The 13,824-nt window shown below is 38.3% G+C and overlaps 1 protein-coding gene across 3 annotated transcripts in view; it reads left to right on the forward strand.

Annotated features, from left to right (window-relative positions):
* The window catches only part of EML5 (EMAP like 5), a 104,701-nt gene extending 91,058 nt beyond the window's left edge, over positions 1–13,643 (forward strand). For all 3 annotated transcript variants that reach the window (XM_033061834.2, XM_033061835.1, XM_033061836.2), the window contains 5 exons: positions 1,102–1,264; positions 2,134–2,237; positions 3,907–4,060; positions 4,881–4,981; positions 5,304–13,643. In XM_033061834.2, the coding sequence (XP_032917725.1) occupies positions 1,102–1,264; positions 2,134–2,237; positions 3,907–4,060; positions 4,881–4,981; positions 5,304–5,340 (559 nt within the window). In that variant the 3' untranslated portion in view covers positions 5,341–13,643. The remainder of the gene's footprint in view (positions 1–1,101; positions 1,265–2,133; positions 2,238–3,906; positions 4,061–4,880; positions 4,982–5,303) is intronic.
* The last annotated feature ends 181 nt before the right edge of the window (positions 13,644–13,824 follow it).

Consider the following 13,824-nt stretch of genomic DNA (forward strand, 5'->3'; position numbering starts at 1 on the left):
CAGGGACAAGTGGTGTTCCCCAGGGGCAGGTGTTGGGAGTAATGCTGTTTGACATTGTGGTGGCAGCAGGGACAGTGGGATGTGGAGGCAGCAGGGACAGTGGGATCATTGTGGTGGCAGCAGGGACAGTGGGATCATTGTGGTGGCAGCAGGGACAGTGGGATTGAGTGCCCTCAGCAGGTTCACCAGTGACACTGAGTGTGGTGAGCTTGGCACGCTCGAGGGAAGAGACTTGTAGGAGGTAAAATGGATCAGAAACTTAGAGATGAAGACTGGGTTGTGAGAGAGGATGGAAATGCCAGTCTGTTTGTTAGAAAGGAGTTAGAGGTAAAATTTTGCTTCTGTTTCCTGAATTGAGGAACAGACTGTTTTTTCTGTGAGATAAATTGGTCATAATCAGGAAAGTTTTGGAGAGCAGAGTGTGATGGGACAGAAATATAAGCAAAGAGAGACTTTGCAGTGGGACTCTGCAAGGAGTTAGGAGGTTGCTGGAGTTGGAAAGATGTCCCAAGGTATGTTTCAGAGACAATAGAAATAGAGAATCTTCCCCAGTAACACAGAAGTAGCTGTGAGGGATTTGTTCAGCTCAGGAAGCTACTGAGTTTCAAGACTAGAATGAAAAACTGGAAGAAACCAAAAGATAAAAATGCAAAGATTCATTGAGCAAATAAAAGGTTTGATTTGCATCTTTTTGTTCAGTACATTTTATCTAGAAGTTCTGGCTTTTCTTCAGTTACAGCACTTCAGTTTTCCAGTTTTTAACCTTGTAAGTTATAGCATCAGAGAGTCAGTGCCATCAGGGGGATGTCACAAGTTGTTAGATCATGAGATAGTCATGAAATCAGATAATGAACAGAGTTATTCAAGAGGCGTTTCCAGTTCACTTACATGCATAATCTGTACCAAAACTATTGGCACCTTCTGCTGGATATGCATTCCCTGACAATTTAATTTTAAAAGTTATTTTGCTCAGCAGACTGAATAATCTGCCTCCCTCCAGTTCTGATAGTAGATACTTGAAATGCAGATTTCTGTACTTTCATATATTATAATCTGTTGTAAGTGCCAGCTTGTGCTAATGAAACCCTTTCATCTGCTCAGGTTTAGCCCAGATTCTCGTTACCTAGCAGTTGGTTCCAGTGAGAATGCAGTGGATTTTTATGATCTGACTTTGGGTCCCACGCTAAATCGAATCAGCTATTGCAAAGATATCCCAAGTTTTGTGATCCAGATGGACTTCTCTGCTGATAGCTCTTATCTCCAGGTATCAGTCATTAATTGGTCAAGGTACTGAATGGAAAATGTACTCATGACAGATACTCTGCAAGTATTCTCCATTGACAACTTCTAAGTTTTGTAACTAAATACTGGAGTGTGTTGCTGTCATTAGACTTAGTTTGTTGTAGTGCTAAGCGGATGCCTTTGGTTTTGAATAGTTTTCCTGGAGATCAAGTACAGAAAATAAGCAAAGAAATGAGAGACAGATTTCAAACCTCCTGTGATGTGTCTCCCTGCCTCTAACTCTGATGCTGATGGGCTGTCTTAAAAAAGGAAGGAGTTGAATCTGTCATTCTGCAGGGCCTGGGGTTAGATGAATTCTTCATCTCTCTGACCAGCATGATGGCATTACATGTCTTTTTAGTGCTAGACTTCGTGGAGCAGCACCAAAATCATGGTGTTGCAACTTCCAACTATAGGAAGGCTTAAGATACATTTCTTAAATAAAAATAAATATAATATGCTTTCTATATTTTGCTTGCATCCGGGAGGAGAAATAAGCTACTCCTTCCAAGAGGAACACCTTTGTGTCAGTTTTAAAGATAGGAATTTATTTTACCTTATCTTTATATACTCACACACTTACACATACGTGCAGAATGTGAATTGCTTCGGTTGTTTTTTACAAATTAGATATTTAAATGTGAAGATTTCTTATGCTTTCTCACTATTGCTTTATGCTTGTATAGATTTTTGAGAATTTTCAACTCCTTGATTAAATTTTCTTAATAGCTAAGTTACTTTATGGAGTAAAAGGTAACTGTCACAAAAATGCTTTTCAAAACCCTCTGGGATTGCACTTTCATAGTTTGAAGCATGTTAATGTATTGTAAATTCTCTGTGGTCACCTCCAAGGTCTCTACGGGGTCTTACAAAAGGCAAGTGTATGAAGTGCCTTCAGGAAAGCAGCTTGTGGACCAGGCTGTGATTGACAGAATAACATGGGCTACTTGGACAAGGTAAAGGATTCATGTATTTACACCTGTTGAAACACCTGAACTTCCAGGAGAAGCACCTACTGTTTAAAAGCATATTTAATCCCTTCAGTCAGATATTTTCTTTTGACACACCCATCTGCTCTGGCAGCAGCTCCCCTCAGTGCAGCACAGCCAAGGGCAGTGCAGAGCACATTCCCTCAGTACACAGGGGCTGTTTGGCCCCTGAGCAATCTGATAAAAACCCATCTCACATGTGTCCTTGTACTCTCTGGGTATCCCTAGGTTCTTTGGTACAACTCTAGCAGCCTCACTATTTGTTTAAATGCACTCTCCAAATTATCTGGAATAGTGGCCTATTTTTTTCAAAATAGTGATAAGAGTACAGGGCCAATTAAAACAGATCAAAACTTGAAAAGACAATACATGACTAGGATAATTCAAGTTTATTTACAATACAGCACTAATGGTATCTGTATAAGTTGCTATTAACATTTGCATATAAGAAGGCATGCAAAAGTACTTTTAAATACCTTAAAGTTGTTATATTTCTTTCAAGATATTATATGAAATATAACACCATATTTTATTTTTATTTTTCAGTTAAATAATTTGTTTTCTATTCCATGAAAATCTGACTTTCTGTGCCTTTTTTTAGTCTCTGTTGCCTGCTTTTAATTATTGTCCTGTAATTATCACCCTCAGACAAAAATTGAGAATAAATACTTGAAATTTTTCCATAATTGAACCACTTTAATCACAAAGAATGCTGACTATTTGCTGCAATACACAACTAAAACAATAAACTTTTAGAGGGCTCTGCAAGGCTCATTTAGATAGATTTCTGTTTTTTGTTTGGTAATCAGTTTTTGTCACCTTTTGGACACAAAACCAAGAAACAGGTATTTCCTGGTCCAAATCAGTATGTCTGATGTAATCATGCCTTTTTGCATGTAGTGAGTGTACTGTGCCCTGAATTGGGGGGAAAGAATCACAGAAAAATTCCCAAATCATTCACTTACTGACAAATGATAAATTTCTTGTTTCTCTGCATTCCTGGAAGCATGCCTATACCTTGTGAGCCGAGCTGAATGAAAGCTCTTTTACAAGGCCTTGCAAAGGAGATTTTCTGGACTCTTAAAATAATTAATTTTTCAGGGCTGGGCGGGAAAATTTTTGTCTGTCTTACTATAATGAAGACTCTTCACTGGACTCAGAGAAACTTATCTTTAGATTGATATGAAAACACTACAGAATCAACAGAACATAGTTATATGCAATAGAGAATATAAAAGTTTTTATTTTTCAAAAGCTGAAGCTTGTTCATCTAAGGCTTATGCTATGGTGTTCTACTTCAAATTGTCCTTTCTTTATTCTTTTTTTGTTTGTTTTTCTTTTTTTGCAAATACCTCACTGGACTATAGTAGTACTGTTGATTTCACCTCTGGTTCTCTCACAGTGCTGTGGGCCACATTATTTTGGGAATTCTGTCACTGAATCAGTTGCAGGGGCCATTATGGGATGGCTCAAAAATTAATTACAGAATAAAAACTTTATAAGGTGTGCATGTGTGAAAATAAAATGTAAACATTGTATTTTTATAGAACCAGTAAGAATATGAGATCTGCTTTCTATTTCCTGACTCTTGTCTTTGCAGTGGTTTTCAAAAGAATTTCTTGGTCTTCTGTTGCAGTGTTCTAGGGGATGAAGTAATTGGAATCTGGTCCAGGCATGCTGAAAAAGCTGATGTGAACTGTGCTTGTGTCTCTCACTCGGGAATCAATCTCGTAACAGGCGATGATTTTGGCATGGTCAAATTGTTTGACTTTCCATGTCCTGAAAAATTTGTAAGAACTTGTTTTTGCATGGTTACAATAAGAAATGCTGTTGATATTAGGATCTTGTCTTGTTTCTCTATAAGATATACGATGAAAATATTTTCTTCTCTAAATTTGTAGCTTTTTAATACCTCCTTAGCTCCATAGTCCCATACGCATGCTCCACATCAGAGTTTCCCCACCATTTTGTGCAAGAGCCCTTGCTATAACCTCTTATTGCAGATGTTGATATTGTCTGCTAGTCTGCTTTAGCATGCTTGCCTAATGAAAATCTCAAAGCCCTTAGAAATTTCCACATCTCTGATCCATTCAACAGATGAGGAAGATAGCTGGTGATTTTAGTCCTGTTTGTGTATCTTCATGGATGAAGAGTTCACAGATTTTTCACTAACACTGTTAAATTGTTCACTGATTTTTATAATTTTAATTTATAATTTTTAAAAATTTGTTTTCATTGTTAATTTTCAAGATTTGAGACTGCACAGGGTTAAACTGCTCCCACAATTGCAATGAATATTTTTTTCAGTATGAGGAATTTTACACAAAACTTGGAAGTTAGTCATGTGACAAGATGCATTTAATATAATTGTGTTAGCTTGATCATTCTTTCCAATATGCAAGTGCTCTCTTATTGGCTGACAGTTTAATCTGCATTGCAGCTCAATAGTAGTTCTTCAGAAGATCTTGCACACTTGATAACCTATATAACTTTTGAACCTTGTAAATATGTGATGCATTAAAAAGGTAGATAAAAACAAGCATGCCTGTTTTGATTTAGGAGGGTACAGAATATTTAGACTTTTATTCTGTTGTTTGGGGTTTTTTTCAGGCAAAACACAAACGATTTTTGGGTCACTCTGCCCACTTAACTAACATTCGATTCACAAGTGGAGACAGATACGTGGTCAGTGCTGGAGGGGACGACTGCAGGTAGGTGTCCTTGCCATTGCTGTCAGAATCTGCACACCACTGGACATGGACAGACCACAACAATGCAAAGCTCAAGTTCAGCCTTCAGCCTTTTATCTGTGTGCTTGCTTTCCTGTTTGTACATAGAGAAAAGTATATTTATGACCAAATAAATATCCCAAATGTTAATCTAAACAGCTAATATTTAATAAGTTAAAATGCTCACATGAATATTCAGAACCTCATACTTTTAATGGGAATTTATTTTGGCTCTGCCAGCCATTTCTTTTAACAACACTGTAGTCTTCTATATCTCATACTTAATATCTTCTTGAAAACACAGCTTATTTGTCTGGAAGTGTGTGCATATGCCTCATTGAGAGAGACATGGAGACTTGCAAAGAGGAAACTGCATGAAGTACCAGGCATGAAATACCCAGGATTGCAATGTGACATTCTGCTGTGCCCTGCATGCGTAAGAAATGACCCAAGACATGGAGCAATCTGTCTCTGAAAGACAGGACCTGCCAGAAGGATGGACTGTCACAAACACATGGAGGCTACTAGGCTTGCTTCAGTGTCAGATAATCTGGGTTTGTATTCCACTCACTGCCAGATGTTGAAAACAAAATATGTGGATGAAAGGAAAAAGTGAATTGTTAATCAATGTACAGTTTCACAGCAAGTTCTTGGGGTTTTAATCAAGAGATGCTATTTCTGACCTAGTGCTGTACATTGATCTATTTTCAGCATGAATGTTTTTCCTTTAAGTTTTGAGGTCTAAATAGCATAGATAAAAAGAGTATTCCATATTTTATTACTGAAAGAGACCATATATTAACTCTTAAATATATAGTATTTTAATAAATGTTTAATTATTATAAAGGAAATTATATTTGTATGGCTGGTCAAAAGGAAACATTATATCTGATGAAGCAGAAATAATAGAGTTGATTCCTTATGACTGAAATATTTCCGTATTTAGAGGCCTGGGTCACAGTCATGTCTGGTGAAAGCCGTTGGATATGCATGATCTTCATGGCTAATTTAGTGTTTTTGTTGCACTTAAACATTAAATTAGTTCTGTGAGCAAAAATAGATTTGCTCACTTTGCGAGTGCCTTGCCCACTACCTAAAAGTCTAACTCCAATTTTTGCCTTGTGAAGAAAAGTATTCTCAGTGGAAGAGAAATTATTGCTGTGTTACTTGACTGGGCTGTGAGCCTGTCTGCTGGAAATGAAGACCAGGGTGAGGATTTTGTAGTCTTCTTGTTGATAAAGTTTGGGATGTCAGCAGTGGCAAAAATAGAATTTCAGAGCAATATGAATTGATTTTATTTTCTCAGCATCATAGGGGAGATTCAGAGAGAACTTTCTGAGCATTATATTTTATACATTTGAACTTTTTAATAGAGTTAGGACTAGCTGGGAGATGTCTCTATTCAGATTTCTCTTCTGATTGTAAAAAACGTCCAATCATCTGCTTCTTTGAATGGACCTGCTGTCAGCTTGAGTATTTATTCTATCCTGCAACACAACTGAGATTCTAAGTTGGGAAAACATTTCAGTGATAATAAAATCCTGAACAAAGCTGTGTTTTGGGTACAAGTTAGGAAGATTTTGTCAGCTGTTTGTCTAAATCATGTCATAGAGAAGCATTACAGACGGTTAATTTTCATGCAATATAGTAGGGATCGAAAATCACTAATTATCTGCACTGCTCTCATTGTGGCATTCTGCTGTGAACAGAAAGCTCTCTTTCTGTGTGAGCCAGCATTGCTTTGGCAGTGGCACATGTTTAGGTCAGTCAGGAGGCTTTAGTATTTTTCATCTCTTGCATTTTCTTAAGCCAGATGAAAAAGAAATAAACCTCATCTCTTCTTGTAATCATCTTGTGTGTGTGTTGGTTACAGAGGGAATGGGAGGGCTTGCAGGCAGAAGAGAAGGACGAGAAAAGTTACAGAGCCAAACTTTTGTGCTCTCCTTGTTATGTGCTATACAAAACTAGTTACCCAACTGTCTTAGGTAATATATTTTATATATCAAACTATAACAAATATTTATTTTAAAGAAGTTGATGAACTAAACGGTTATCAGGTTTCTCAGCATGATGGTTCTTAACAAAGTCCTGCCAATCATGCAGCTGCTATTCTACAGGAGCAAAAACTCTGAGGATTTGGTCATGAGTGTACAGGGTGTACATTCTTGCTAGTGATGTTTTTGAGTTAGGGAAATTGAATATGAGAGTTGTGATTAGACCTGATGTATCTCATAACCTTGTTTCCTGTCTGTTATATGTGAAAATTAGTCTCTGGTGTTTATATCTTCTCTTTACTAGAGAAATGGTTTGCAGTGTGCTCTTTTATGGCTGTGATTCTATCCCTTATTAAACACACCTGTGCAGGACTTTTGGGCTTGAAGATTTGTCCTGCCTCCATTTTAAAGTTGCCTTTCATTGGATCAAGATGGATGACTGTTAAGAGCTCATAGTCTATCCTACTCAGACTGCCAGATCAAAGTCCATATTTTTCTGTCTCTGAGTTTTCTCCACAAAATCCTAGGCTCTGTGAGCTCTTCTGTAGCCTTCACCCAGTGAAGGAGGTATGTGGATCAAGAGGGTTTGTTCCTTGAATCCCTGTTGCTGATCCTCTTCTCTTCTCCTCCCTCCCCCTACCCCCTTCATTAATGCTGTGCCTCTCCACTGATAAAAGTCCATTGGTGCTTTTCCCCCAAGGGATCCCAAAGGCCACACCAGAGCTGGAGGATGAGCAAAAAGGGGTGGGAGGGACTGGGCTGAGGGTTGCAGCCTCCAGGTCTCCCTGCTTCTTCACTCCCTTCCAAACCTCACCTCTACTGTAAAGGGCTGGGATGGGAGCTGGAAGCTGAGGAGCGCTTTAGAAACTAAACTGCCAGCACTGTTCCTCCTCTTGCAGCCCATATTGGCAAGCAGTGTTTTCCATGGTGAAACTGCTCTGGTTTGCCAGGTAAAATGGGGGCAGCCAGCTGGGAATGATCACAAATGTTGAGGAGAGGAGTGAGCAGAGCCTCAGTTGCAGTTTGGAGCATAATGTAGCTGTGATTCTCTGCTGAAGTGAAGAGCTGGCTGTCAGCATGGTCCAAGCTGGCAGCTCGATGGTGTTTTTGGTCTTTTTGTCTGTGATGGTGCTTGTTACTGTGCCTCATTTGCTGTTTACATTAAATGCTACTGTAGTAACTTGCTAATTGTTGCCACCCATGCTTGAAGCATGTGGACATGGGAACAGGCTGCCTGTTCTGATAGACAGTGGGAACTCGAGGCTGGATGCTCCATGGAGAAGTTAGAGGATGACAGAGCCCTGTAGGATAGGTCAGGGAAGAAGCTGGAATGTGGAGGGACTAGTGACAGCCTTTCATCTGAGAGCATCAGAGAGAACTGGGAGCAGGAGAGCTTTGCCTGAAGCTGGAGAAAACCTCTTCTGGGGTTATACAGCACCAGAGAAGGGGAGGCAAAAGTTCTTTGTATAATTTAATCACTCATAGTGGATGATTTTTTACTGTAGCTTCTTTTTGGTCAGCAGCAAACATACATCTTTGGGATCTTTAGTCAGCAATACTTTTGGTAATAAAAGAAATTAACTGGAGAACTGAGTAAAAATAAAATCACATTTAACTTAATAAAACAAATATGCCCTTGAAAGCTAATAAGCATACTTAGAAAAAAGAGACTAAGGAAAATCCAGCTCCTAGGAGCAAGGACATATAAAAAATAAACACATTTAGAACTGAAAGTTGCCATATTGCAGGAACTAAGGAACACCATTGGGAATTAGGTCAGAGAGTGCAAATTAGCCAAATACGTGGAATCATTTAGACTTGAAATCTGTTTGTTTTGGGGTCTTTTAATATCTCATCTCAAGAAGGCAGTCAGCATATAGACTTTCTTATTTTGCTAGGGAAAGTAAGAAATGCTGTGAAACCAAAGGATAGGATTTCAGAAAATTAAGGCTGTTTTCTCACTTTTTGACAAGTGAGGAAAAGCACACATTCAGAGCAACTTCTGACTTTGCTCTGTATCAGGGTTTCAGTGTTAGCAAGATTCATTTCAGCATAACTGAAACTTCTACCAGTCAGCTTAATGCTAACCTGGAATTGTGGTTAGCAGGTCCACTGCAGGTGAGACATCTCCTCAGTCTAAAACAAGACCAAAATAAAGGACTTCAGTACCAAGAGCAGGAATTTGATAACATTCAGGAGTGGCTTAGTTTAAAACCATGATCCAGTTCTCTCAGCTGCTGCCTGAAACACCTCAGCCCCACTGTTTGCCAAGAGACCCAGCACCTGTGAGCCATCCCAAGCACTGGCCCTGCAGCACCTCCCCTGCCTTGGCATCCTGCCCAGAGCCCAGGCTGGATGTGCTGGGCAAGGTGTCAGAGTGTCACAAGCAAAGGATCTTGGCTTCAAATATGACATTTAATTAGGCAAGGTGACATGTTCCCTATTTCATTATCAGTGTCAGAGATGTGATCAGCCTTAATCCTGAAAGTGTTTTGGTTTAAATTCTGTTAATATAAGCTATAGGCAGATGTCATCTTGTCAATGTTTTGGACAAAGTGGAGCATCCTCTAGACTCTACAGAATGGGAAATAAGACTGCAAATCACAAAATGAATTGCCACATCAGTGATGTAAACACCCCTAGTTGCATTGAATATGTGTGCTTTTATGTTCTGATTGGTTTTTTATGCTTCTTTGCTCTGTTTTTCTAAAATTTTTAGCAACATTTGATTTCTGCTCATGTGGATAGATCCATGTGCTTGCCAAAGCCTGCTGTCATTCTTCATACTACTTGTTGGATAATTACACCAAGCCCATTTATTTTGTTGGCCCTGGCTTCAGCTCTTCACTTAACTTTCACTTCAGACTTGAACTCTGCATATCTCATTTTAGAAATAAAAATAGGATAGTTTTAGGTGTCTAATATGCATAAAAGCCACAATAGGTTTCCTTGCCAAAATCATTTGCATCTAAGAAATACTAGGTGGTTTTCCCAGTCTATTTGATGCTAGAACAAGTAAACACCATCCTTTTCTCAGTTTGCTATTAGCAAACCAGTCAAAACTTTGATATCTTAATCTGTTTTTATGTTAACTGTGAGATCAGCAATCTAACCAATTCACTACTTCTTTGGAAATGAAGAGAAAGTATGGAACATGTGTTCTCCATCCCTCTGTTTAAAACAAAACAACAAAAGGTCTTAGCATGATGAGAGTAGGCAATTCTTCTAATTTCTATAAGGCTTATAATTTCCTCTTCTTTTTGGAATTATGGGACAAAGTGTGGAGGAAGCAGTAACAGGAAACCAGTAAGCAAACATGGAGAAAAGGCAGAGGAAAGGAAAGCAGAGAAAGGAACACTCAAAAATAGGCAAAGGAGTGGCAAACGTTGTTTCAAGTGGGAGGCATTCAGTGGTAGCTTGGCAAGTGTAAGGACTAGAGAGCAGCACAGTGCTCAAGGAAAGCTGTAGGTAACTTTGGTTGCTCTGTTTTTGGGAAGATGCAGCCATTCCCACTCCCTGCTGTCTCTACTGCCATACCTGTGGGATGCCTGTTTAGAGCTGAGGTGCAGCAGCAAAAACAGCAGGTTACCCACAGCTGCAGTGGATGCAGTGAAACAAAGAAAGTGTTATAAAAGACAGAAGTGCTCTGTAGTACTGAGAGCTCAGGCAAAAGAGTTAAAGGATGTATTTTAAAAGGCTACTTATCTTTCCACCTAGAGCAAAAATGGATTGTTTTAATAGGCCTCTTCTGAAAATGTTCTTCAAATAAAAAATATTATACCAAAGAAATATTGTACTTCAGAAAACTCCTCCTAACCAAACTGTTGCAATTACTGCCTCTCATTTCTTTCCTAATCAGCAGTTCTTGATTTTGTTATCAGGCATTCACAGCATTTAAGATGACAGACATGAAAGCTGTGGGCTCTATTACATTTGACTCGAGGTGTGACAGTGAGAGGAATCTGCAGAGGGCAGTTCAGATCCTACTTGGGCCAAATTTTCCTTCAGCGGTTCCATGCTATGGGCCTTCAAACATAAAGGAAGTCAGGGGAATGTAATTAGATCCAATGAATACATATGAGTAAAAATAAATCAGTATAAAGTTCTTAATTTTATCCCATAGTAAACCATTACTAAACCAGGAAATAATTATGGTAAACTTTGGGTAAAAAACAATCCAAACTCATTATAGATGCTGGTTAGAGAACTGGACTTTTATTTATAGCAACTCTTTGTAAGAAACAAAATTTATATATGAACAGCTGGACTGATCCTTCTCCACCTGCTAGAGGGCAGTTGATTCTGAGACACGAGAGGCAGGATGCTCCTATTGCTTGGTAGGTTTGGATTTCTCTTCCATAAGCCAAAATAGGTGTTTCCTTAGTTTCTTTTGCTGTTTGTGGGATACCTTCAAGACCCTACAAAGTGATTTTGCCCTTAGCAGCATGTATCTCGCTTAGTTTGGGCACAGATGTCATGTGAGAGCTTATTAAAAAAACAGTAAGAAACCAAAACAAACAAACCTCAAATGTTTTTTGTTTTTAATTATATCCCTCAAAGTATGGTCATGTCTGTTCTAGTGATGTGAAGAGCCATGTGACTCGCACTGTAAAGGAAAGCAGATTGTATCCACTTAACTACTAAGTGGCCCCCACAAAATGGGTGTTTCAAACCAGAGGATAAATTAAGGCCAGTTGTGCTTTACCTGTTTTCTAAGATGAAGAAACTATTGCACTGTCCCTTGTGTGGGCTGCTGCAGAGCTCATAAAGCTCGCACTGCCTTCAGCTGCTCTTAGTGGGCTGAGTCAGAAGACAAGGCCGTAAGGACAAAATGTAAACTATTGCAACAAGCATTGTATTGGTGGGTTCTGAAAAAGGGCTGTAGTAAAGGGGTATTTTAGTTTCAGTCCTTTGCAGGATTGTAAACCTTTAGGGAAAACAAAAACACTTGTTCCTGTAATATCCTCCATTATTCTGTCATTAGCTTTGGCTCTTACTACTCTTCCTTCTTCCCACAGAAGTCTCTATTCCAGCTCCCAGCTCCCCACTCCCAGCCACCAAGTAAGTTTATTTTATCAATATAGCAGCTGAGAGGGCCAACTTTAATCACAACTTTGCTGTTATTGTGATCATTTGTAATGCAAAGCCAATCCCAAGCATTCTGTTGCTGAAAATTAATTTTCTATTACCTTAGCTGCAAATTCTTGAGGTGGAGGAGAAGGGGGAGGATCTTCCACGCAATGGAGCTGGAAGTGGTACTAGTATAACACCATTATTTTTTCAACCACCAGTTGCACCCAGGACATGTGCTATACTGTATTCTTTTGGAATCCAGTAAATGTCCTTTCTAAAGGAACTCCAGGCATGAACACAGACACACATTGCATGAAATAAAAATGGTTTCCTGTATTTTGTGAAATGTTGGTGGTGTTGGGTAGTACTTTATAAATTTCTGGTCTGTTTTTCCCTTTTCTTGTTACTATGTACCATGGTGTTGTGGTTTCAGGTGCAAAATAGCTTGATTTTTTTTTTAAGCAGTATCTGGTCATTAGCTTCATTTCTGAATTTTAGTTCAGTTATGGGTGTACAGCATAAAGTAATGGAAAAGCTGCATTATGGATTTGCAAAGCAAGTCAAAGCATTTTTAATGCAAAATTCCGTATTAGAATACACTCAAGCCCAAAATGATAACTTGAAAATATAACAAACTAAGTAAATGCATTAGAACTACTTCCTTTTTTTAAAAAAATGCACTTTTAGTTTTGTAGTTTGTTTGTTCACTGCTTTTAGCAGAGGAAAAGCTTTTCTCATGCTGAACACTGTGCAGTGACAGCCCAGCACGGCAGTGGAAATGCAGCAATGGAGATGGTCCTGGTCTTCTGCTGCCCTTACAAATTCTTGTCTCCTCATCTCACATGGAAAATAGCTTCATGGTGGCAGCTATTTCTGCAAGGGACAGCTAATGAAGGCATTGGGAAATTCTGTAGAAAAATAATGTTCTTTGCAGTCTTTCATCTGGAAACCCAGTCCAGCAGTGCTCTGTGCAACACCAGAGCACGTCCTCTCCATTCCTCTCTAGTCCCCTGTCAGGTCACTTCACAAAAATACTTTACTGTAGTTCTTTAAGCTTAAAATGCAGTTGTCTGTTCAGATTTGTTGTTTCATTATGGAGTGTGTCAGATAATCCCTCTTGCTTTAACAAGAAAAAAAAAAAAGAAAAAAAAGGTATTTTAAACTAGTCCAAAGGTATGGTCATATATTACCGTAATAAGGATTACGGGTTTAAGTGTACTCCATTTTGGTTTCCACCATGAACATCTAATTCCTGTAACAACGTTGTATGTTTATTTAAAGTATATATATATATATAAAATGTCAGATTTTTGCATTAATTAAGATTTTTTTAAATTTGAATATGAACTTTGAGTACTTTATTTAAGAAAAAATTAAAAATACCTTTCCTGGAGTGTTAAGTTTCAGAATTCAAGACTATATTTGTCAAATTTAAGTTTAAAATATGTAGCTATCATTGTTTTCTGATATTGAATGTAAATATTTGTAAAAAGAAATTCTTTTGTATATTTTTGTGAAAATGTAGTTCCCCAAAATATAAAAAAGATTTAATAAAAAAGTGCATTTATGTTACTGTTCAACACTTTTCATCATTTTAATATCACTTAACCATATTTATGGGCATGTGTGTGCATTATTTTTTTGCCATGTAAGTCACAGGAACCTTCTTGAAGGAGAAAACCACAGTGTGCTCAGTAGGAAAAAAGAATTCCTTAGAAGGAAGTTCAGCAGTACTTACTTTCTTCTTAGTATAAACAG

The sequence above is a fragment of the Catharus ustulatus genome, chromosome 6 (genome assembly GCF_009819885.2).
Source record: "Catharus ustulatus isolate bCatUst1 chromosome 6, bCatUst1.pri.v2, whole genome shotgun sequence".
Classification (NCBI taxonomy): domain Eukaryota; kingdom Metazoa; phylum Chordata; class Aves; order Passeriformes; family Turdidae; genus Catharus; species Catharus ustulatus.